General features: G+C 34.6%; 1 protein-coding gene across 11 annotated transcripts in view; it reads left to right on the top strand.

Moving 5' to 3' along the window:
- shaker (Potassium voltage-gated channel protein Shaker) overlaps nucleotides 1-26,667 on the top strand; it is a 113,869-nt gene that overhangs the window by 67,809 nt on the left and 19,393 nt on the right. For all 11 annotated transcript variants that reach the window (XM_065355515.1, XM_065355514.1, XM_065355516.1 and 8 more), the window contains 3 exons: nucleotides 10,564-10,687; nucleotides 10,998-11,263; nucleotides 16,375-17,021. In XM_065355515.1, coding sequence (XP_065211587.1) covers nucleotides 10,564-10,687; nucleotides 10,998-11,263; nucleotides 16,375-17,021 — 1,037 coding nt within the window. The remainder of the gene's footprint in view (nucleotides 1-10,563; nucleotides 10,688-10,997; nucleotides 11,264-16,374; nucleotides 17,022-26,667) is intronic.

The following is a 26,667-nucleotide window of genomic DNA, read 5'->3' as shown; positions in this document are numbered from 1 at the left end:
TTGACCATTTCCTCCCCCAAACAATCTTCTACCCCCACCCCATTGACCAATCAATCACCTTCGTCTTCGATTAACTCCACTCACAAGTGACTCTGTCTCTCGAAAATCAACTAATTCGACATTCTACGTTAGATAGCACATCTCGGCACATTAGGCTCGTTTACGAGAGGCAAAAGCCGCGTCATGTCGTGGAATTCGAATGAGACGGCGCGCAGAGAGCTCGTGAATTGTGAAAATTCGCCAACTTGCACCTTGTACGCCATCTTTCGAACGATAAGCAACCCTTTTGGTTGGTTCATCTGCCCCATTCGATTTATTTTTTTTTCTTTTGCTCTCCGTTCATTTATATCTATTACCTACAGTCAATGTCCCCGCGGGTGGAACATGCTGACCCTCTTTTTTTTTCCTTCATCTCGCGACTGTCGTATATTTTTCATATTTAGAGTTGGTTTCTTCATCGCACACTACGTAAGTACGATGAGTATTGTAGATTCGCAATTAACCACATCATTAAAAAAAAAAAGAAAAAAGAAGAGCTCGTTCGCCGGAGCTATTGACCTAGCCATGATAACGTAAATATCGAGCTACAATTTCCCACTTATATACAAACGTCGGTCGGTAGGTCGAAAAAAAAGTACGAGGTTTTGCCCGCATTGCGTATATACACGTCGAAAAAATATTATAACAACGTATGAGGATGGAATATACGAGTATATAAGCGAATGCATTAGTTTTCCAGGTATACCTATATCTTAGTAAGTATATAAACACACATTTTTACAAACGTAATTAAAGTTTGCTTTCGAGCCAGTCTTCGTTTAATTAAGGAGATGTACGGTTTCTCTTTGTTTGGTTTTCTTTCTCTTCTATATGTTTTTCAGTTTGATACTGTGCTGCTGGATGTTGTTGTTGTTGTTGTACGAGTTTACTCGAATACCTACCTACTTACCTACCTAACTATAGCTAACGTAGTATATTTATTTTGCATTGTCTGCTGGGTGTACGATGAGAGTGGAGTCGAGTCGATGATGATGTAGTTGCGAGTTTCAATTCATTTGCTTTCGAGAGTACAGTTATAGAATTAAGATTTGGTTTTGTAAAACAGGTCGCACCCACCTTGAAAATGACTATAGGATTATGGGAGACGAGATTGTTGCTGGGGGTGGAAGGGTTCGCTTATATAGAGGGTTGCAGATCCGCGAAAAATCCAACTTTTTTGGCAGCTGAATTCGCGTACCAAAGCTGCCAAAGTAACAAAATTACTAAAAATTGGCAACATTTTGACCGACTGTGGGTAACTGCCTTAATTTTACCGAGTTATGTCAATATCTACTCGAATATACGGTAACTTTAAGATGAAAAAATACCGACCGGTGTGCATGGTGAAAGTTTACCTAACTTGGGAAAGAAATTGACGAATGAAATTTGGTTTATTGATGATTATTTTGACTCGAGTTATAGGGCTTCAAGGTCAGAGGAATGGCTGGATCGAAGATTATAGTTGAGCTAGAAGGTTGAATGCTGGAGCTGGAGTGAAGAATGGTTAAGAATTGATTTTTGAACCGGCTTTCTGGAATTTCTCGATAACTGCTTCAAACAGACGAGATAGTATCGAATAATAACTTACCTATGTTCATTTTTGACCATTCCTGGGCAATTTGAAATTTCTGGAGAAATTCGAAAACTCGCTGGAGGCTCCAAAATGGCCCAAAACTAGTAATTGTTGATGTGTGGGGGTTTAATTAAAAGACCTATTCGCATTGATTAACTTTTCTCAAAAAAATTTATATTCTATGAGAAAGGCTATAGGTGGATAAGTATGGCGAATTTGCCCCCGAGAGCTTCAGGGTTGATATTTGCATGGAAGGTGGGTAACCTTGAGCACCTTCCGTCACGAAAGTTTCAGACCCCCAGACCCCCCCCCGTTTTTGAGAAACCCCCCTTTTTCTGAAATTACAATAAAAAAAATTTTCTCAGCCCCATGTGAACCGATTTTTTCAACTTTTTGGTATGTTGTAAACATCCATAGAGGTATCCCCACAAAAATTTTCACCCCCCCTCCCCATACCCCCCCCCAATGACGTTTTTTAGCTTTGTTTGCCCGTTTTTAGCAATGATCATGATTCTGCACAAAAATGGGAATAGTATTTTTAAATGTGTTTTCGACCCCCAAAAAACATATATTTTTTTCAAAAAAAAATTTTTGGTGGGTCGTGGTCAAAAATTGAAAAAACTAACAGAGGGGGTAAAAATGAATTCTGGTGTAAATCATTGTTTTTGGTAAACAAGGTGTCGTTTCCATATGAATCGAACCCCCCGAACACGAATATGACGTCCAATTCAATGCTACCCGCAACCACACCCCTCCAGTGTCACTGGCCCCACCACAATTTTTACTATTATATTAAAAATTGAGCTATATAATAATATTGGTGTGGTTCTCATAAATGAATCAAGCACCCCAAACACGAATATGAAGTCAAATTTTATGCTATCCTCATCCACACCCCTCAGGTGCCTCTGCCCCCAACTAAATTTTTACTATACTAAAAGTTGAGCTATTTTCATAATATTAGTGTCGTTTTCATATGAATCAAACCCTCCGAACACGAATATGACGTCCAATTTAATGCTACCCTCAACCACACCCCTCCAGTGCCTCTGCCCCCATTTCAATTTATACTATTTTAAAAGTTTTGATATTTTCATAACGTTGGTGTCGTTTTCATATGAATCAAACCCTCCGAACACGAATATGACATCCAATTTTACGATACCCTCATTCACACCCCTACAGTGCCTCTGCCCCCACCTAAACAATAAATTTTTTAGCCAACTCCGATCAATCCTCGACCAGTAATTACTTCAAATCAAATCAATTACTATTAAAGGTATGTTTCGCGAGGGTTGAAAACTCAACGACATAGCAAGGGTCAAACTTTAACATTCTCGAGGAGCTGGCTGCAGCCTGGAGGGGGATAGATGCGGATAGACCTATATTGGACTTCATATTCACGTTAGGGGTGTTTGATTTATATGAAAACGACACCAATATTATTATACAGCTCAATTTTTAATATAATAGTAAAAATTGAGGTGGGGGCAGTGGATCTGGAGGGGTGTGGTTGAGGGTAGCATTAAATTGGACGTCATATTCGTGTTTGAGGTATTCGAGTCATATGAAAATGACACCAACATTATGAAAATAGCTCAACTTTTAGTATAGTAAAAATTTAGTTGGGGGCAGAGGCACCTGAGGGGTGTGGATGAGGATAGCATAAAATTTGACTTCATATTCGTGTTCGGGGGGTTTGATTCATATGGAAACGACACCTTGTTTACCGAAAACAATGATTTACACCAGAATTCATTTTTACCCCCTCTGTTAGTTTTTTCAATTTTTGACCACGACCCACCAAAAATTTTTTTTTGAAAAAAATATGTGTTTTTTGGGGGTCGAAAACACATTTAAAAATGCTATACCCATTTTTGTGCAGAATCATGATCATTGCTTAAACGGGCAAACAAAGCTAAAAACGTCATTTGGGGGGGGAATATGGGGGGAGAGGGTGAAAATTTTTGTGAGGATACCTCTTATGGATGTTTATAACATACCAAAAAATTGAAAAAATCGGTTCACATGGGGCTGAGAAAATTTTTTTTATTGTAATTTCAGAAAAAGGGGGGTTTCTCAAAAACGGGGGGGGGTCTGGGGGTCTGAAACTTTCGTGACGGAAGGTGCTCAAGGTTACCCACCTTCCATGCAAATATCAACCCTGAAGCTCTCCGGGGCAAATTCGCCATACTTATCCACCTATAGCCTTTGAAAAATTGTCCGGAGATTTTTTGGATTTTAAAAATTTTAAAAATTCAAAAATGAACTTCAGTATCTGAAATTTTGGTTACGAGGATCTTAGGACATGATTTTTCGATCTAGCTTGGTTTTGCACAAATCGGAGAGTGCCAATTTGAAAAGGTATCCTTGTAAAAATAAATATTTTTGAATTTTTTCAGGAAATAAAATGCAATCTAGAGGTGATGAAATGACTCATCCTGATGCTCGAACAATTATTTTTTGATTGTGAAACACATTTTGAATAATGTTTAGCCATTTTTAAAATTTATTCTTCTGAAGAGTTGGGTAGATTTTCAAAATAATGTTTGTTTTCAGACCGTTTAAAATCAATTTACTCGTATAGTTTGGTACATGTTTGGATTCGATTCACGTGATAAATTGGCGATCCATAACTAGATTATTAATTTTGGCTGTCTGATTGCAAAATTCGGGGTTTTACCAATTTTTGAATATTCGAGAATGAAAATGTAGAATACCAATTTTTAGGGGATACTTTTTTTTTTTAGAAAAGGAACAAAAAAATGATGGAAAATTTTGCTGGAAAGCTGAAGATTCATTTTACCTATGGTCAAATTTACCGGTTTCTTGCTTTCAGCGCTTTAGGGTCCATTTTTTGATGTGAACAATCAAAGAGTGTACGTATTTAAGGGACAATTTCTGGGCAAAAATTGTAAGAAAACGCAAAGCTTTGATCGAGGTTCGAAGAATTTGGAAAAATTATTCTTTGTGGGTATGAATTTCTTTTCAAAGAAGTGACTAAATATCACAAAATGGCAAAAAAAAACAAAAATGGGGCTCAAAATTCATTAATTTTTCCACAAAAAATGAAAAAGTTTTCGAAAGATAGTTTGGTTGAAAAATATCTTCTGCACTAATTGAAAAAAAACTAGCAAACAAAAATTATAAATTTTTTATACTTCTGTTTTTAAATTTTGATGAAATTGTATCATTATTTTGTTTTAGGTATCTAATCTTTTGATTTTTTTTAGCACCTAGTCGCATATTAAGGTGGTTCACTCGTTAACATTTTTTTGGAGATTTTGTAATAGTGCAGATAGGAAATAGTACGTTTAGGTGGAATTATGGTAATAACATCATGGGAACCATTTTGAGAATTATTCCTTAGAGAAGGAATAATTTCCTCTTCCGAACTAGCTCAATTCACGGAGAGTAGCCACCCTTCCTAACTACAATATTCATTTAAATCATGAAGAATACCTATAAATAATATACTCGAATAAACATTTTATGTCCCGAAAATAGATGTACATATTACATAAAATATCGTTACCTTAATGCCAAATCCGAGTATGTCCTCACAAAAACAGTACGATTTTACGTATCACTGATAAGGTTTGGATATACTCGGAAGGGTTTGTTCAGTTCTGATTGAACATCGGTCAGCACGTCAGCTTTGTGCATCTTCGGTGGTGCGTTTTAACTGTACTCGGATGCAAATTTTTCAATTCAGGGCTTTCCAGAGTCTTATCAGTGACGCAAAACGACGATGATTTTTTGGATGGACATACTCGGATTTGGCATTAAGGTAACGATATTACAGTTAAGGAAATACTTTAAAAGTTACGTGCGATACAATAACCATTATCTGACTTAGGCAAAATCACCTACTTCTAAGCCAAACTTATAGTATAATACTAAAGTTATTAGGTAAAGACTCATCAACGAATATGAAATTTATTAAGACTATAGGAATGCCTGATATAATTGCACCCTTCATCATTCTACCTACGTCCATGGTTCACACTAAATCCCCATGTCTGCAGGCAGATATTTCGATTAACATAATTTAGTGGTTAATCTAAAGAGGGTATGATCGGGGTAAAATCCCATTATAAAATGTACGCGTTAATCTACTCACCTGTGGGTCCCCTAATACTAAGGTACTCTAACCCGGGTATGTCAGACTCCCATTTTGTTCCTCACAAAAAAAAATTGTTGTTTTTCGATTCAAGGTTTTTATGACGGAATTTCTGGCATAGAATGAAAGTAATCATTGAATTAGAGCACATGCTGTGAATTTCACACAATTTCAAACTATTTTCAACCCAAAAATGAAGTGCTGAAAAATGACTGAAATTCAAAACAATTAAATGTATTTCAATTCGTCGGCTAAGTGCGAAAGAGTGCCTAGTGCAACTCGTTACTTGATACCTGTGTAAAACTGCCTTTCCACACTGAGCGCCATCTATCAGTCCAAGTTCAAATCTAAAGGCATCTTTGGTGATGGGAAGGGTGCCTTGAGGTAACATAACTTTTGGTTTGAACATTTGGACTGATAGATGGTGCTCAGAGTGGAAAGACCGTTTTACACAGGTGTCAAGTAACGAATTTCACCAGGCACCTTTTCGCACTTAGCCGACGAATTGATACATGTAGCATACCATTGGAAAGCTCGTTCAATTCTCTTTCAAAAATGTTATTATGAAAAAGTTGTAAAAGTGCACGGTTTTGAAGATATACGCGGTTAAAGTTTGCCGAATTCCCATATACTCAAACCAGGAACAAAATGGCCGTCTGACATACCTGGGTTATAGTTCCCTACTAATACTAGGCCCGAATGTAGATTCTAGTTTTAGAAACACTTTTGTAGGGTTGCCGCTTCTCCCAGTCCGGATTCTGGTGAAGGGTCTGAGATATGAAAAGATATATAATGAATCCCCCATTTGGGGGTTACGTTAAGCATTTAGAAATAAATTACGTTAACCACCAAAAGTGGCGAGAAATAAGTAAGGATATAGCAAGACACATTCTATATTAAACTGAGTAAGAACAAAGACTAGACCTTGCCATCGCGAGTAGCAGAAGTCAAGTAAAGAGGCGAGCTCGACGATCTCAGAGAGATACCTCGAGTTTGCAAATCGTCTGTGACATCATAGAGTTCATACATACTCAATTACTGTTAGAGTAGAGAGATGCCCAGGGGAATCGTACGATCGAAAGATCTAGAAGAACCAAAATAAGATGACCTTCACGAGGTACATCTTCGAAATATTGCTTATGCAATATGTACGACATGGACTACCTATGGCAGTCAGGGCATATTTCCCCATTACAATTTTTTTCGCTGCTAATCCGCAGTTGTTAGTTTTCATGAAAAATAAAATCGGAAATTTCAGACCTCCAACCCGAAGTGAAGTCGTGCCAAAAAATCCTTCAAATTTAAAAAAAAATAAGTAATCGAAAGTCAATTCATTAGAAAAATTCCTATTTTAGCGTCAGCATTCTTCTATGTAAACCATATCCTATTCAAGAAAAAGCCATCCCTGGTTCCTCAAGCTATTTTGGTCTCCTTGTATCGAATGCCTCAGAGTCGAAAAAATCAAAATCGACGTTGGTAAAATGTTTTTAAAGTTTCCATTTCTGGGTTAGAATTCTTTTTTAAAATCCAATTCGAGAAAAAACGTCCCCCAGTTTCCACGCAATGTCGATCCACTTGTAGCCCCCCCCCCCTCAGAAAAATTAAATAAATGGAAAAATCAAAACACAAAAATGAAAAATTGAAGTTCCTAAAAAAATTTGAACGTTTTTCATGATTTCTTGTCAGATTACTTCCTAATAACCTCCACTTTCTCAAGAAAATAACTTTCCCCAGTTCTTCAATTTCTCTGGTTCTTTATATGAAGCCTCCCCCTCCCTGTCAAAAAAAAGTTAAATAGGTAAATCAAATTTGGAAAATTTTTATTATGTGTCAGAATTCTTCTAAATAATTTCATTTTCAAGAAAAAACGTCCCTCAGTCGGCTCAGTCCCCAAACAATGTTGGCCCCTTTGTAGCTTCAAAATTAAAAACTAAATAAATAATTTTGAGAGGGGGAGTGTTTATAATTACTAGATTATTACACCCTACGTGAGGAGGTTTATAAATTGAGTTTGATAGGTTGTGTTTTTTAATCAAAGCGATTAATTTTTATATTTCAAGAGGGGTAGTCCGGAATGAAGATAGAGTTTTCATCTATTTGAAGAGCTGATCGGTCTTGGTGTGGAGGGGGGGCGATAGAATAGGTAATAGGCGTTGAACAGATATAGGTTCAGATGAGCAAAATTGACATGAGGGCTTAGGGGATTTTAGGTAAAGGTGGTTGTGTGTGATTTTGGTGTGCTCAATTCTTAGTCGTGTCAAGATAACTATATAATTGAAGAGTGTAATTGAAAACTTTTTATTTTTGACCAGAACTCTGAATAACTCTCTAGTTTTAAGAAAAAAATCTCTCTGGACCTACCTACCTCCAAAATATAATTGGTTTCTTGTAAGAAGCTCCTCAAAGTTGAAAACAATTTTGAAACTCAATAATATTGTCTGAGAAATCGAAGTGAATTTTTTCTCAAAAAGAAAGCAAAACGAGTTTAGATAAATTCTGAAATTCGAGTCGAAATGAAAAATTAAGGGGCCAAAATAGCTCGAGACAAAAAGAGATCGATTCTTGAAAAATGATTATTTAGAAGAAGGTCGTAGAAATGGAAAATTTTCGAATAAAATGAAGTTTTTATTCATTTTGGTTGATTTTTTTTCAATTGAAATGGAAGAGAAAGGGTGAATGTAATTCTGCTATAACTTTTTTTAGACTATTTATGAAAAAATCAAAAAGTAGGGTGGTAGGAAATTATTTTCTCAAAAATTCAACAATTTCAGGAGGTGAGAGCGTAAAAAAGTGATTTTTAAAATTTTTGGTGGAAAGGAGGAGAAAGGGGATGTTTTTAATGGTTTCAAAATATGATCCACTCTTCCCCAAAATAATCGAAACGTTGACAAATTTTCAAATGTTTCAAATTCTGAGCTCTCAAGATAAGGGGTTCGACTATATCTCGAGAGTTAATTTTTTTTGTTGCAAAAAATGAATACACTGACAAATTTTTTCCATGATTCTCAAAAATTCGCCCAAAATAAAAAAAAATAGCTTCAGTAGCTCAAAATTTGGTTCTAAAGTGTGGGTCAACGAGTTGTTTCAGTGAATCAAATTCTTAAAAGATTTTTGACGTCTGAAAATTTAATCTCCCCCTATCCTTCCTTCTGTCTCCATTTTCCAAGATTTTATGGAAATATGACCTCAGCAGCATGGTGTAGGTAATACTTTCATCGAATTTGGACAAATGCTCTCCTTCGAGGGTGACACTCTCACTAGAAATCAATCGCTAAAAAATAAACATCGATGCGATGAAAAAAGATATCAGAAAATAACGCTGTTTTTAGGGAGATAGAATAAAAAGTTCAAAATGTCAGATTTTCTTTTGAAATCTTCAAAAGATTCATTCCATGTACATATAACTTTTTGTTAAGTTTGTTGAGACGTGGCAATATTTTAATGTAGATAGATAGGCAGAGGCACTATAGGTACACATGTCGCATGATGAATTGTTTTTCTTGTATGCAGTAAGTTACGTTCCCTCGATTAATACGATGTATTATAGGTAATACCTACTTACCTACCAATTTATTGACGTAAAATCTGGTAGTTTTTGGAATGCCATACTAGCTATATTTTTTTCGCAATTTTTTTACTTCATTTTTAAAATTTGGGAGCAAAAAAAGGGCATTGAGAAATCGTTGTTTATTTTATCTCAGCACTTTCCTTTAATTGGCCAACTTCGTTGGGACTTGGGAGGGTTTAAATTCTAGATATTAATAAATACTCGAGTAATTTTAATAGCTGTGCCACTCTGGTCTTCTTTTCTCCAATATTTTGGTATTTTGAATGTGTGAAAAGATGTAGGGGGGGGGGCTTAAAGCAGTTTAAACAAAAAAATAAATGTCATCAAAGAGCCCTAGTCTTTGTACCTCTGAGGAGTGCTAAAAATCTATTTTTTAAAAGTAACTTTCGTTTACAGAATTGTAAAAATGTGTCTTCGCTGTAATTGTTTTCTCATTTTTAAACGATACCTTTCAACTTCTGCTCTTGCGATGAAAAGTTGAACTTTGATCTAGAAAGTAGGAATTTAAACGTATCAAATCATGATAAATTATGAGGCCTCCCCCCTCCCGTTCGATCTGAAGTACAGGTATAAAAACAATCATTTCTGATCGACGGTGGTGTTAATAAAATTGCATACTCGGTTCGCCGTAAATATTGGGTTCCTACGCTTTTTTTTTGCTCGTGTTAAAAATGACTGTCAAAACACGTTGTTAGTTGGAATATGACGCAGAATTAAAATTTTCATAATTTTGAGACTTTGGGTTATTTTTTTTAATTTTTTAATTTTTTTTTTTTAGAATCATTTGTTTACTTACCCCCAAAAATTACGAGTTTTTAACTGGTATCAATTTTTTTTAAAAGCCTCAAAAAATGTTACACCATTTTTCACGTAAAAATTCGACTTCCAAAGGTGATTGCAATTCAAATGTGATCAGAAATGCGTTTTTCAAAACATCAACCAGTCGTTCAATTTTTTCATCAATTTAACCAATTTGGGGTGATTTTAAAACTTTGTGGAATCCTCAATTTTCTGTTTGGGAGGGAGGGGGAAGCTACCCTACAAGCTTTCATTCAGATCGAATTTTTCGTGAGACCCCCTTGGCCCCTTCCTTCCTTTCTTTCCTCCCTCTCAACTTGCATAACAAGCACATACCTTTAGGTATTATATTTTTTGTAATTATTACTCATCAATTAAGATTTTGAATAGAACGATAAAATAATTAATTTCGAATATTTCGCCAATAAATCACAGATGATTGATTCTAACTCGATGTTTCAGATCTTTGCCAAAACTAAGCTCTCAACCAGACGACGACGGAACCGGACATTCTCAAGGTCCGGTTGCACAGCTATTCGAACCAATTCCTCATGATCACTCCTTTTGTGAACGTGTCGTTATAAACGTAAGTTTTTCTAGAAATAGGTATACCTACTCGCATATCTCATGTGATGTGTGAGATGAATGATAGTCGCAATATTGTATGGAGTAAGAAACCTATAAGTAGGCATATTTACCTAATACCCTATACCTAGGTACTCGTGGTATTCATCTGGTCATATATTTTTACGTACCCATCTACGAGTATGTAGCTGAAAATTTGGTACTGTATTCATCGTAAACCGAACCATATTACAACGAGTACCTACCAAAATGCTACTACACTATAGATAAACGTGGAAAATGTTACGGTGTTTTTTTTTTCTTTGCTGTAGGTTAGCGGATTGCGTTTTGAAACACAGCTGCGAACGTTGAATCAATTCCCCGAAACGTTGTTGGGTGACCCGGCGCGGAGGATACGCTATTTTGACCCACTTCGTAACGAATATTTTTTTGACAGAAATCGTCCGAGCTTCGATGCAATACTGTATTATTACCAAAGTGGTGGAAGATTACGAAGACCTGTGAACGTTCCATTAGATGTATTTTCAGAAGAAATTAAATTTTACGAGCTGGGAGAACTCGCTACAAATAAGTTTAGGTAATTGGTTTTTGAGTATTTCTCCCCTTTTTCTTGTATACGAAGATCTGTTTAAATATCTATCTCTCATACCCCGTATAAGCTATTAAAACTTTGCAACTTTAAGTTGCTACCTTATACTTACCCATGAAGATGAAAAAAAACAACTTAGGTAGGTATAATGAAAAATTAGTTATTATTTTCGAAAAATACGTAGGTACAAAATTTTAATCTTTCTGTCAAAAAACCGTCGTTTAGCTTTCAATGCGTCTCAAAGTTTTGAGCAACCCGTTTCAAATGTTAATACGAGTATTACTTATTTTTTTTTTGCAAATATCGCAAAAATGAAACCTGTAATTTTTTACAACTTTGGTCCTTATACCCATCATTTTAGTCGAAAAAGTTGCTCAAAATTTTGAGCAATGTGTTTTCCAAACTATCTCATCATCGAAATTCGAATTTTCCTGCCAAAAGACGTTTGAGTAGATGAAAAGAATTTTAAAAAAATAATTATGATACATATTTTAGAGCTGACAAGTCTCAAAGTATGCTCTTTTGATTTAAAAGTGACCGTGATTTTTGGAAAGTACATGGTCTAAAACCTCCATAATCAAAATTTCAGTTGGCCGAATTTATTTATCAATTTTTAACGAATTTTTGAAAATTCAAAATTGACAATTTTTCGAAAAAAATGTATTGCACAACCTAATGGAAATTAGTCTCGAAACTAATCATGACCCCCTCGAACCGAATTTCACCATTTTCGATAATTCTGGAGGCTCCAGCAAGGTTTTCGATTTTTCCAAAATTTTAAAATGTCTCCAAAAAGCATAGAAATTAATTTCGTTGCTAAAAATCGAGTTGTGACTTATTCTGAGCCTGTTTAAAGCGTTCATCTTCATTTCAAGCGATTTTCAAGTGGACTCTCGAGAGTGTTTTTGACCAGTATTTTCCAGTTCATTATTTATTCAGATCAAAAACAGACTCTTGAAGTATCTGCCTGGAAATTGGACCAAATCTGAATGAACTGGTTTAGTGAATCCAGGATATGTCAAGGCTCGATTTTTAGAGTGCAAAATTAATTTCCACCCCTTCTGGAGAAATTTAAAATTTTTTGAGAAATTGAAAATCGTACTGGAGGCTTTAGAATGACTCAAAATGGTGAAATTCGGATTTTAAGGGTTAAAGTCATTTGCACAAATTTTAAAAATTTCCCTACGAAGAGAAAATTTTTGATTTTTTTGAATTTTTGTTATACTTTTTCCTGTAAATATTCATGTTTTTAAAAAAATACACATGGAGGTATTCTTCTGAAAATCGGGCCAAATGTAGAAAAACTCGTTCAGTAGGTCCAGGATAAGCCACAACTCGATTTTTTGGTACCTAAAATTAATTTCCTCTTTTTCTGGAGAAATTTCAAAATTCTGGAGAGATCGAAAATCATGCTGGATGCTCCAAAATGATTTGAAATGGTGAAATTTAGATGGAAGGAGAGGGGGTTGGTTATAGACGAGACAATCGTGCAAATTTCAAACAATTCCTTATGAACAGAAAATTGTTGATTTTAAAATTTTCACTTCTGAGTAAATATTTCAATTCACCCCCCCCCCCTCCCCTCACACCAAAAAAAGGCCCTTGAGATGTTCACCTGAAAATTGGTTCAAATTGCAATAAACTCGTTTAATGAGTCGAGAATAAGCCACACCTTGATTCTCAGGTGTCGAAATTGATTTCCACACCTTCTGGAGAAATTTTAAAATCCTGGAGAAATCCAAAGTCGCGTTAATAAAGCATCAGAACGGATCAAACAGTGAAATTCTATTGATTTTTTGAGACAAATTTCCGTCATTTTTTTAAAAAATCATAAATGATTGTTGAAAATAGTTGACTGAATTTTCAAAAATGTGAGAAAAACCTGTTTAAAAAAAAACAAATCGGACAGCTGAAATTTTGGTAACTGGGGTTTTTAACTAACGTAAGCCCTTTCTCAAAATACCAGGCTCGTTCAAATCGAAGTTGACAGGTTCCCTTGTAAGGTGAATAATTTTTAAAATGAGTGAAATAATATCACAAAAATAAATGTCAAAATTTTGATTCAAGGTATGAGAAGAGCCTTGGAATGGGCTGCGAAAAAAGGGCCTAAATGCTCCCAAATCTTTTCAATAATTTTTGGAACGCTCCTTAATGGCAACAAAATCATTAAAAATGAAATTAACGTAAAGAATAATTCAATGTGGGACATTTTTTGGTTAAATGGCATAAAATTTACCAATTTTTCCTTTACAGGAGATGTATACTTCCATCTACTCGTATATTAGCCGGTTTCTAGCATATCTGATAGTTTCTTTCAGGGTCTTACAGGGAGAGTTGGCCAGTGAGTTTGTTGTTAAAATCTCCAATTGTTTCCTCCCTCTCGTCGTTCTTCCTCGAATTTTCCTCTGTACCTCTAGCATGAAAATACTGTTTTCTCGTATTTTATAAGCTAAATAATTCAGCTTTGTATTCTTCAATCTTTATCTACCAGGTTTCTACCATTTCCAGTCCATCGGGTCTCACTTATTCCTAATACATCGATTTGTAATCTCCTGGCTTCCATAGTTACATTAGCAAGTTTTCCAATTTGATACAAAGTTCTTACATTCTCCAGGTTGTGACGTTGATGTTGTTCCACGTTGTTTTGACTCCGCATATTCTTCGCACCCTATCTGGCTGCCTTGGTGGATGAGGATCATCAACCTTTTATTCCTTATCTACACCGCTATTCCAATTGGAAATCAAGCGAATATTTGATGCAAACCTCCCAAATTGAGCTTTTAAAGAATGCCTCTGCACATTGCGCAAACTCTTCTCTTACCTTACCTTACCCCACTTAACACATGCATGATCATAATAGCGTGTGGAAGGTAATAACCACCTTCAACACGTGATTATGATCATACGTGTGGTAAGTGGGGTAAGGTAAGAGATGAATTCACACAATGCGCAGAGACATTCTTTACAAGCTTTATTTGGGAGGTTTGCATCAAAATGTACCATTGGAATAGCTGTCCAGATGAGGAGAATACACTCTGTAAGCGTGAGCACGACACGGTGGAGCTGCTCTCGTGAAAATGATTGCAAGGAAACGGGAATTGCCCGTTTCCCTGCACATGACCAAGTTTCAACTTCAATTATGAACAATCTATGTCAAATTTTTGTAGTGTCTGAGTTTTAAATATTGTTATTTGTGTCATCCTGAAGAACAATGAACTGAATTGTATAAGCTAAGTACTTATTATGGACGGATTTTACGATCGTTTTAGTATCTCTGAGAGGTCAAAATTTGGTAAAAACTCACCAAATAATAGCGCAAATGCTTCCATTTCTTGTGATATTGAATCCTTTTGTTTCAGAAAACATTATTTTAAAACACGAGTTCACAAACATTGATCAATTGCAAAAATTACGCTCAAATTCATTCGTAAAATTCAAGTTCCCATTTGCCTGTCATCATTATCACGAGAATAGCTCCAAAACGTGGGAGTCACGTGATCAAACTTACTGAGTGTATAAAAGGTCAATGATGAGGATCAGCCTGACAGATACTTAGGGCCATTGCTATTGCTAAATTGATGTCCATATAATTCTAGGGAAATGTAATGGTTTTGGTTTCCCATTGCCTTCCACCATGATTTTCTGTTGGGTTCACTCCCTTAGCCAAATTGTCCAGTTTTTAAGCGCTAGTATTCGCCTTTTCACTCTGAAGCTCTTGCGCTTCCCGCCTGGGACTGGAACGAGTGAGTTGTTGGTGTTCTGCAGCTCTTATGCATTCTTGTTTGTAATCAGTATTTATGTAGAGGTTTAGCCTTTGGCTTGCCACTCTTCACCGTCGTTCTACCAACTGGAGAATTCTGCTTTGGCCATGTTTATCGATTCCAAGTCCATCAAAAAGCAACATGTTACCACCCCGCACGACGTGGACATGCAGAATACCCCTGGTGTTGTCTTCACCTTCTCATCTGTCCTCAGGGACCGGCTCCTCTTGATGATCCGATCTACTACCTAGAGACTACCTCCAGCGACAACAACATGTGCCCTCGTGGTAAGGCATCTATAGCTTCACTTGGATGAAATTGGTCGACCATCTTTGGCGCAAAATTAATGTAAACAAACAAAGTAGACAATATCAATCAAACGTCACAGTGACGTCACTTGACGGACATCTGTGCAGTAATTGGCTGAAATCTTGCTTATTTACATTTATTTTGCACCAAAGATGGCCGACCGATTTCACCTGAGTGAAACTATAGGGCCCTACTCGCAGGGCTCTCTTACTCAATGCATGCTTCTTCTTAACCTCAAAAAATATAGATTCTCTTATTTTCAATTCTCTCTCAGACATTTTTTGGTCAAATGGTATGAACTTTAGCTCAAAAGTAAGGGAAGGTTTTCATGAATCATTTCATCTTATTTTTCTGTTCTTTTTTTTAGTTTTATTGAATTTAAATAAATTGATTAAATTTTGAAAATAATCCCCCATGCCCCTTCTGATTTTCAACAAATTACTGCCCATATTTGAACAAATTTTCAACGTTTTTCAAGTGGTGGATCCAATCTTTGGTCAAAACATCGTCGTGTTCCGAATTCCGATAGCATTTTTTGCCTCTAGGAATTATCTCTATTTCGTATAAAATTTTTTACTTTGCCATAATAGAATTCAGTGGGTCAAAATACCCCAATTTGTGGGTATCTATTTTAAACGCCCAGAATCTGCTAGAAACGGTTTTGAGCAGTTCTGGGGAGCTTTCAGCAGATTTTTGAAAATTGAAATTTTCACGAAATGTTACACCTTTATGGATTTGAAAAGCTAAAATTTACTGAATACCCACATTTCAACATGTTGAGTCAATTGGAAGTGGTTTTGAGCTGTTCTAGAGCTTCCAGCAACTTTTTGGAAATTTCAGTTTTCAAAAACGTCCTAAAATCTGTTCAATTAGAAAATTGAAAAAATAATTGAAAGGTATCTTCTTAATTAAAAGTAGGGCCGGTTAGAATTTATTTAATAAAGCTTATTTAATCTATAATTTTAGTACTTATGGTGTATAAATACTGGAAAAATCATTAATAAACAAGTGTTATTTTTTTGATTCCAGGGAAGACGAAGGTTTTATTAAGGAAGAAGAGAAACCGTTACCGAAAAAAGAATTTCAAAGAAAAGTCTGGCTACTATTCGAATACCCGGAAAGTTCGCAATCGGCTCGCGTAGTGGCAATCGTTTCGGTGTTCGTTATTCTTCTTTCGATAGTGATATTTTGCCTCGAAACACTTCCAGAATTTAAACACTATAAAGTTTATAACACGACGACGAATAGTACTATGATAGAAGAAGATGAGGTTCCAGATATAACGGATCCATTTTTTTTAATCGAAACCGTGTGCATCATTTGGTTCACATGCGAGTTGTCAATTAGATTTCTAGCCTGTCCGAATAAGTTAAACTTTTTCCGTGATGTGATGAATATTATCGATATAATCGCTATCATTCCGTATTTTATAACTTTAGCCACCGTGATTGCCGAAGAAGAAGAGGAAATCGTTAGCTTACCTAGAGCGCCGGTTAGTCCGCAAGATAAAAGCACTAACCAGGCCATGTCTTTGGCCATATTAAGAGTGATCAGATTAGTTCGAGTTTTTCGTATATTTAAATTGTCCCGACATTCCAAGGGGCTACAGATATTGGGTCGAACGCTGAAAGCTTCGATGCGAGAATTAGGATTACTGATATTCTTTTTATTCATTGGTAAGAATTCGCAATTTTTTTCGTACTTTTTTTCAATTTTATTATTCTAGTATAATTATTTAATTACTTACCTATATACCTACTAGTTTTTAGCGTATTGGTTTTTTTTCTTTACATAACCGTTTTTCTTGCCTTTTTTTTTCGATTTAATTTTAACGTTCGTGCTTTTCCTACTTATACCTACTTTGTACCTTTACTATACGTTACGTTTACTTGAAACTGATAACATATGACTTATTAGGTACTTGACGAATGCAATCAGTTGAAATTTACTTCATGTCTAACAAAAGCAGGGGCTGCAATTGAGTTATGTTTGCAAAATTTAAAAAGACATTCGATGAAGGTTTTCAGTGAAATTGGAAAGAGTTGTTATGATAAGTAGGTAAACTTTTTAGATTTTTTACTGTTTTTTCGAACACAAAATTTCACGTAAAATAATGAATTTTTGAAGGAAAAAAATGCAATATGTTTTTCATAGTTTTCATACCTACGAGTAAAATGGGAATTTTGATGTAAAATGACAGGTGTCATTTTTTTCGGTTTTGATGAAGAATTTTTTGACAGACGAGTTACCAACAGTACTACTTTGACTTTGAACTTATCCACCCCCAACGAAGATTCGGATCACTGAATTATATTCCTTGAAATTTCAGAATTCAAAATGTGTGATCTAAAACTTTTTAAAAATTTGCGGAAAAAAATATATAATTATATAAAAATATTAATTTTATTGAAGATTTTTTTCTTTTGATGGAAATTTTTAGTAAAACAGGTGAATATTATTTTTTGTTTTCAATTTTTAACTTCTTCAAAAAACAACAAATTTGAGTGACTGAATTAGATTTTTTTAAAAATCAGAATTGGTCAATGTAGTTATTGAAAAAAATCAAAATTTGATCAATTAGTTCGGGTATAAAAGTGACATTGAACTTAAGCGCCTTAATTTCAACCATTTGAATTGATTAGTGGAGGGGAGGGGGTAGTTTCGAGCTACCCTGGAACCTCCGGTAGATATTTTTAGTTTTTTTTTTAATGTTGGAAAAATACACCACTAGGCCAAATCACATTTTAAGGACTTGGGGGGGGGGAGTGTTTTTAATTACTAGATTATTACACCTTTCGTGAAGAGGTTTTTTTGATTTTTTGAAACAAAATTCTTTACCTAGTCCATTTTTTAGGAGGAAAAATCGAAATTTGGTTAAATTCAGCTCGAAAGTTGAAATTCGTTTGTAGGTACATATCTACCCTATTTTGGACGTTTTGCATCGATTAATTTTCCAATTTTGAGAAAATAGATCATCAGACCAAATTTTAGCTACCGAACTTCAATTTCTTTTTGAGTTTAGCTTTTTTCAGAAGATAAAAAATCCAAATTTGAGGTAAACTGTGCTAGAAATAAGTAAAATTTGGCTTGTGCCTTATTTTTGACGTTTTGAATCGATTGATGTCGGTTTTGAGGCGTTTGAGGCCTTTCGGTAGATTTTTTCCAATTTTTGAAAAAAAAAACGCGCCAATAGATTCAGAAAAAAATCAAAATTTTATCAGGTAAATTGTGCCAGAAAGCTGAAAATTTGGCTTGTTTCCTATTTTCAACGTCTTGAAATTGATTGATGAAGGTCTCGAGAGTAACTGGATTTCAGAATTTTACAATTTTCGGAAAATACCTTTATCACGAAGCCAAATTTTAAGAGGTTAAATTATGAATTTCCTTCAATTTTTTTTTCGAAATTTAAATTCAGAAATTTCAGAATTTAAAAAAAAAATCAAAAATTGATTAAATTGTGCTATAAAGCTAAAATTAGTTTTGTGTCCTATTTTTGACCTCCCAAATCGATTGAAGAAGGTTTTGAACCGTTTTGAAGTCTTGAATTTTTCTGTGTTGGAAAAAAATACACCACCAGGGGAAATTTTGGGGACCGAACTTAGCCTTCCGGAGGCTCCAGAACAGCTTGAAACACTCATCAATCGACTCATGGGATCGAAAATAAGGTACAAATAAAATTCAAGCTATGTAGCTTAACTTGGTCAAATTTTGAGGAAAATGGGCCAAATTTGGATTTTTAATTTCCTTCTTGAAAATTTAAGAATAAAATTCAGCTCCTAAATAGAAGTTTTTTCAAAAATGAAAAATTCAAAATTTTCGGAGGCCACAGAATAGCTTAAAATAGATTTTGGCTGTGTAGCTAAATTTAAATCAAATTGAATTGAACTTTTCAAAAATTTAAAACCAAAATTCAGCTCTCCTGAGTCCTAATTATTTCAAAGCTGAAAAATTCCTAATTTCAGGCTCCAAAATGGCTCGAATCCTTAATCATAAATAAAAGGATGTCAAATTTTGATTTTTTCGTGCGAAAGAATTTCAATTTTTTTCAATTCAAAAATGAGACTCAGCTCTTAAATCACAATTTTTTCACAAATGGAAAATTTAGAAATTCTTTGGAGGCTCCAGAATGACTCGATAATCTCATCAATCAACTAGGTGGGGAGGGGGTATAAACCAAATTACGACTATCTAGAGCTCGATTTGACAAAATTTGAATATTGAAGGGTTCAGCAAAAAGAAGGGCTCCTGTGATGAAATAAAAACCTGTTTTTTTACTTCTCAAATCATGAATTTTCAAACCCTTTCACTCTCACTAGGGCCTGTTCTCTTTTCTTTTTCAAAATTATCACCCTAAAAAAATGTTTTAAATTCTAAACTTTTTAAACCCAAAAAATAAACTCTTTGCACAAAAAGCTCTCTCAAAGTACATACTACAAATTTTCCAAAGATTTTGCCCTGGCCTGACCTCTTTTTTTTTCAAAAACAACTTCCTAAAAAAAACATCGTTTTTAGGCCACTCGAAATCAAATTTTCAAAAACTTTGGCCCTTGCTTCGCTCGTGGGTCAATTTATTTCTTGTTTTAAATTTTAAAAAATTCACATTTGGGTGCCCAAAAAGCCAAAACAGAAAATTAAAATTTTTATAAGTCATATAAATATCCCAGCTGGCAAAGAATTAGCTGCGCTACTAGAAGCGTATGGTAGCGCCGCTACTATTACCAACACATTCACAAATTTCAAGTAAAATACATTGTTACTTGAAATGTTGTAGTATGAGAAGTGGCGGTGGAATTGGCAGTGTATAGCTGTGCTCGCTACCATGGCGTAATTATGCCGTGCTACGGTTGCGCTACTAGTAGTGCAGCTATCTCTGCTGCTATTCACCCAGCTAGAAGCGTTGTTGCTTAATACTGCCAAACACGTTGCTAGTGGCAAAAATAGAAGCGTTTAGCAGCGCTCACCACTAAAGAAAAAAAGACTTGCTACGGTAGCGCAACTAGTAGTGCTGCTATTTATGCTTCCATTTATGCTATGGTAGTGAATACCCCTGTTTGCTCCCAATCACACACCTAGTAGTGCGAATAGAAGCGTACAGCGGCGTCGCACCTCTATAGAATTTAGCGGCATCAGCAGTAGCGCAGCTAGTGGTGTAGCCATCTACGCTTCCATTCGCGCTACTGGTCACAAATTGTGTTTTTGTTCTAACTTTGAAAATGTCAGTGGTAGAAAAACTGACTTTTCACATCGAAATTGCTGCTGTTTTGCTTCTTGAAACCATAAATTATGAAAATCTTTTACCCTCGCTTTGTTCTGGCTAATTTTACTTCACACTTACTAGGTACATATTTCAAGAAACCATTGATAAAATTTTGCTGAGATCAGAAAAACCAAATTCTTTCATTAAAACTGACATTGTTCTACTTTTCAAATCATGATGTTTCCAAAACTTTTGCATTTAAATTAATAATCATAAAATTCGATAGTTTTGTCACTGGTGGTTTTGTTTTTGTTGTTTTGAATATTTTCTGATTAATCAGTAATCAAGACTAATATATTTTTCTCAATCTTCAGCATTTATGAAATTTCCAGTAAGATGAACTCAATTTTTTCAGATTTTTTACCAATATGTATCAGCATGAAAAAGTATTTTTAGACATTTTTAAGGGAATTGTTCTCGTTTTCATTTTTACTGCTGGGAAATATTTCAATTCAAAACTTTTATACTGTATTGGAGTATTTTTTCACAAAATTTCTAAAACTGACTCCAACTCACCTCAACTCACCTATTCTTTCGCGTTTTTTTTTTCAATTTTCAAAAATTTAATCATACTTATTATACCTACTCAAACTGAAGTACCTACATAATTTCTTTATTTTTGTTTTTTTGGGGGTTATTTTCAAGAATTGATGCTTTCTTTGCAATATTGTTGAAAAATTTCAAACATTTATTTATTTGTTTCTTCTATGGAGTTTGTTTTGTATTAAATTCCCTAAAAAAAATGAAGAATACCTACCTAAAACTGCTTTTTCATGTTGTTATTGGTAAAAAAAAAAATGTGAAAAACTTCAACAAATTGTGCTCATTTTACTAGAAATTTCATGAATCTGTGAAAGGGATGCTGAGATGGCATATTATTGAAGACCAAGTTTTCAAACAGATTTTTTTGAGGGAGGGGGATGATTTTTTTTCTAGAAATCGTAATCAAACTCCAAGAAATTACCTCTAAAATTATTATGACTTGCCAAGTTATCACTAGAAGTGGATCCCCTCCTACAAACTTATTTCACTCGAGTCACTTGACTTTCAATTTCCTAAATTTGGAATTTCTAAAAAAAAATCAGCAGAAGTCCAAGTTTGAAAAATTTAGAAAAATGTTTCCAAAACCCCCACAATTCACAAGTCAGAAAAATCAACTTTTTAAACCAAAAATAATGTTGTATTACTTCCAGAATTGACTTATAAATTTTCCAGGATGAAATAATTAATTTGAAGTTTTTTTAAAACATTACTCAATCAATAGAAAAATTCAAATTTCTTTTTAGAAACTATCAATTTAAAAAATTTAAAATTACCTAACCTAACTAAATTCAATTTCGTGTGATGAATAATTTTTTTTTAACAAGGAAAACAACCATAAGTATTAATCATGAATCAAAGTTTAAAAAATTTTGAAATAAAATACCTGCCTACCAATAATTTCAACGCAAATATGAAGATTCAACTTAGGTATTTTCCGTAGGTACTACAAAAATTATACAAAATCATCATGTTTGCATCAAACAAAAAAAATAAAAAAATACCTAGAAGTTGAAGAATGTAGGCATAGGCCTATATTCTCATTTTGTTTGCCATGATAAATACTATTTGTACAACTTGGTACCTACGTACGTACAATATACTTCAGAAGTGCACCATAAAAATATAATGATCATTTAGCATGTTACAGTTCCTTCATCCGCTCTTGTCAAGAAGTTAAGCAGCATCGGGCCTGGCTGGAGCTTGGATGGGTGACCGCCTGAAATATTTTCTGTAGGACAGTCTAGAGTCTGTATATGTAGTACATATAATATAAAGAGCTGTGTGGTTTAAGTGATTGCATGGGAAACATACAACCTCCCACTCTATACTGCTTATACACAACCGGTTTTATTATTCTTTTTTTTTCAATCCCTTGAAATTAGGGTAGCATGCACACCCATACGACGCCAATAACGCATCTAGCAGCACACTTGGCTGCACCTTGGCAGTATAAATGGAAGCGCATCTGGTAGTGCAATAGCAGCACGAATGGTAGCAAGAATAGTGGTACAGCTAGAAAGCAGTTCGCGCGCTCCTATTTGTGCTTCTAGCAGCACGAATAGCAGCATTCCTTTAAAATTAGCAGCACTTTGCCAGCTGGGATGATATCAATTAGCAAAACTGGTGTTTTCCCCTTCCACCAGTCGGAAAATTTTCAGTGGAACCCCCTCGCCCCCTCCCCTCTCCAAAACCACTATTTAGTTTTCAGAAAGTCGTCGATCGTTTCAATTTTGAGTTTGCGTTGTATTCGAGTATTCTGGCAAAACCATGGAGCATTAGTGGCGATTTGACAAAATTTATTTTGGAATATTCGAAGTTTTTTCTTGTTTGTTTTGGAGATATGTACTGTACCACACTGGAGCCGCATGTGTAAGAGTAGGACGAAGAATAGTCTTGTAGATTAGTAATGCTGTTTGGATTTTCAAATGTGAACTTCTGTTGATTAGTGGGAAAAGTGTTTTGAGTTTGAAGTAGGTAGCTTTCATTTTCTGTGAGATGTGACTTGTGAAAGTGAGTCGTTTGTCAAGGAATACTCCAAGATATTCAACAGCTTCATCACTCCATTCTATTGTAGTGTTTTCAATATTAATGTTTCTGGTAGGGTTGCTGTGGTGTCTCAGTGTGAAGATTTTTGTAACTGTTTTGTTTGGATTGAGTTCGAGTTTCCAGGATTTTAGCCAGGAGTTGGCGGTATTGATACTTTGTTCGAGTTTGTCGATTGCACTGGAGAGATTATTACTTTGGGTGTATACCCTTACAACAATGACCATGCTAATTTAGATGTGAATGTCGACCCATCCACATCCGTCACTTTTGGATGCCACATGTCGATGTGAATTTTGACCCTGTGTCGAGCTAATTGTCGATGTAATTGTCGACTGATGTTGATCTACATTCCTGTCGACAATTGGCTCCACACAGGGTCAAAATTCACATCGACATGGGGCATCCAAAAGTGACGGATGTGGATGGATCAACATTCACATCAAAATTTATATCGACCTCCTGCTTCGTTAAGTTATAGAATTTGAGTTTTAAAATTTTTCATTTTTTTTCCAAAAATTATTTCCTCTGATGTGGCTATTTCTAGTGCTGAAAACAGCATCGATGCAAAGTCCACTTCCGAAGAAGTACAGACAAAAAGTCTGTATAATCAAGAAGTTCAACAGAAATCCCTTATATCAAAGATGGTGCAATACTTTATCTGCAAGCACTAAACTAATCCATTTTCATGTCAACATGTCGATGTTAATGTTGATGTGAAATTCGACATCAACAAATACATCCACAAAATCAACATCATATCATCTACAACTCCAAACTGCAGAAAAGTGAATAATTTCATCAATTCCCTAAAAAATTTGTTTTCCATATTGAACAAGATCATATTTTTGAATGTTTACTAAAATTTTAAACACTAAAACAGAAATTTTAATTCTGAAAAATTGGTCGACATAGTTGTAGATGTAAATTTTGAGCATCAAATTTTACATCTACATGTCGAGATGGCATGTCGAGGTATCAGAAATAATGAGAAAATTTCGAAAATTTTCATTTACCTGGCTTTTGTATGGACAGAAGATTCCTTCTAAATAATTAATTGATCACATTTCCATCATATGTTGGAAAAAAACGTAGTCGATGTAAATGTCAACGTCGACAATTGTTGTGCGGGTAAGCAGGTATCATCTGCAAATTGAAGAATTCAGCATTTGATGAAGTTGTGATGTCGTTGCAGTAGATGTTGAAAAGCATAGGGCTTAAAACAGCTCCTTGAGGTACGCCTCTGAAGATAGGTTTAGGGTCCGAAAGTGAATCGTTTATGCGAATCTGGAAGTAGCAGTCTGATAAGAACGATTTGATGATATCAAATAAGTAACGAGGTACTTGAGTATTCTCCAATTTTTGTAGCAGACTGGAATGCCATATAGAGTCGTAAGCTGGTTTAATATTAAGAAACGTTGTGGCAGTGTATTGTTTATTTTCAAAACCGCGGTGGATAATTTCGCCAAGACGATCGAGTTGGTGTGTTGTTGCTGTATGTTTTCGAAATCCAAACTGAAACTGCGGCAATATTTCATGTCTGTTGGTGTGATCAGTTAAGCGCTTCAAGATGATACGTTCTAGTAATTTGGTGAAAAATACCTGAACAAATTATCTGATAACACCCTTGCCTGCTGCTTTGATATTGGGCAAAATTGCCCTTCAAGACTCAAACCAAAACTTCCTCAAAATTTCTTTTAGGTTCTTAGCCCTAACTCTTTTCTTTCTTAAGTGTTATTTTCTAAGTATCCTATTTGTAAAATTTGTGAATAGCGCATATTGCGCTGAACCAAATAATAATAAAAGCTATCTATCTAAAAAAAAAGTTTCTTCCCTGGGCTTGCATTAGCTCTCCACCCCCCCCCCCCCGTTTAAAAAGTTGATAAAATGTTTTTATAAAAATTGAAAACTCGCTTCATTTTTTTCAATGGGGGCCTTTAAGCAAAGGAGGCAGAATTGCTCGGGGAACTGAAAGAGGTTTTCTCTTCGAAGGATAGGGTTTTCAAAAGAAATCTGACACAGCAAAATAGACAATTTTTGAATAAATTGGATTTTTTTTTTGAATGTATGTAGAGTCTATATTTTTACTTATAATTATTTCAAAACGGAGACCTAAAATTTCAGGATTTTTTTCTCCATAAAAACCAATAACATTGAGAGGTGGAAGCGAGAAAAATCGCAACAAAAAATTCCACAGTACGATAATATGAGAAAACCCTATAACCTATAACATTACAATAATATGAACTTGGAATTCGCAGCTGACGTTTTAATCCTTTGCACATTTTTTTCAATATTTAATTCCTAACACCTATTTACCTACTTAGCCTGTTTCTTTGAGTAATTTTTATATGGTTTCGGCTTTTAAATAATTTTCATTTCACAACACTGAAACGATAATATAACTTTTTAATTCATTATTACCATATATACACACTTACACAAATACTTCTTATAAATATTAAGTCTCCTCGTGCATTGTTTTGCGCAATTAACAAGCCATCGAACTTTCATCATTCTCCGAGAGTGGCAAGTGCCGAGTCATATTAGTGCTAGGGTGCAATAACAAGCACTTAAAAAGTTAATTGCCATACTTATAGGATTCTCTTTATGGCTTGAATGAAAATTTTACATTGTTTCAAAGAGAATAGATTTTGCTTTTCTTTGATACTACTACGCGACTCATCATCTACATACATATTACATTACTCTTGAATTAAAACGTTAGACATTTTATTTTCATTGGTTTTAATATCGATTTCCTTCGTTTTACGTCTTACTAACTTTTACCTATACTTACTACTATTACCTACCATTACTTACCAACCTACCTACCTTATTTTATTGTGATATATTTTACTTTCTTAAATTAGGTGTAATTAATGTACTGTATTTAGGTGTAGGTAGTATTACAATATATAATATTTAGTAGGATGAAAAACTTTCGGCATTTCGTATTGTTTTTTAATCACTCGTATCATTAAAGTAAATTTTAAAAATGTTCGAATATATTATCACTATTATGATGTACTCGAGGAGCGAGAAGTTTATACCTTTAGAGATACTCGTATTATTGTGTCTTTCATCTTTTTGTATGTGGTAAAAATATTGTTGTTTATCCTTCCTTTATGCCTGATGTTGGAAAATTACTATTGATGATTCGATGTGTGTTTATGCGAACCATAGTTCCATATTAAGGTGTAGTATCCTGCATTCTATCGTAAGGGGATTTGAAAAAAAAAAAATTTCGTCGATTATAGACCTACTTTAGAATTTTGTATAAATTATTAATGATATTTATTTTTTATTTTTATAGGAGTAAATAGAGGATACTTAAATCTATTATCCGGTTAACGAAGAATAAAATAATAATAATTATACGATAAATGGACTGACCCTCTATAAAAAAAATAAGTACTTTCGCCCTTTTTTTTTGTTTTTATTCGCCTTTGGCTTCGAACCATAAATGAGGACACCCA

Source organism: Planococcus citri, chromosome 3 (genome assembly GCF_950023065.1).
Source record: "Planococcus citri chromosome 3, ihPlaCitr1.1, whole genome shotgun sequence".
NCBI lineage: Eukaryota > Metazoa > Arthropoda > Insecta > Hemiptera > Pseudococcidae > Planococcus > Planococcus citri.
This window is presented reverse-complemented; position numbering and strand designations above follow the sequence as displayed.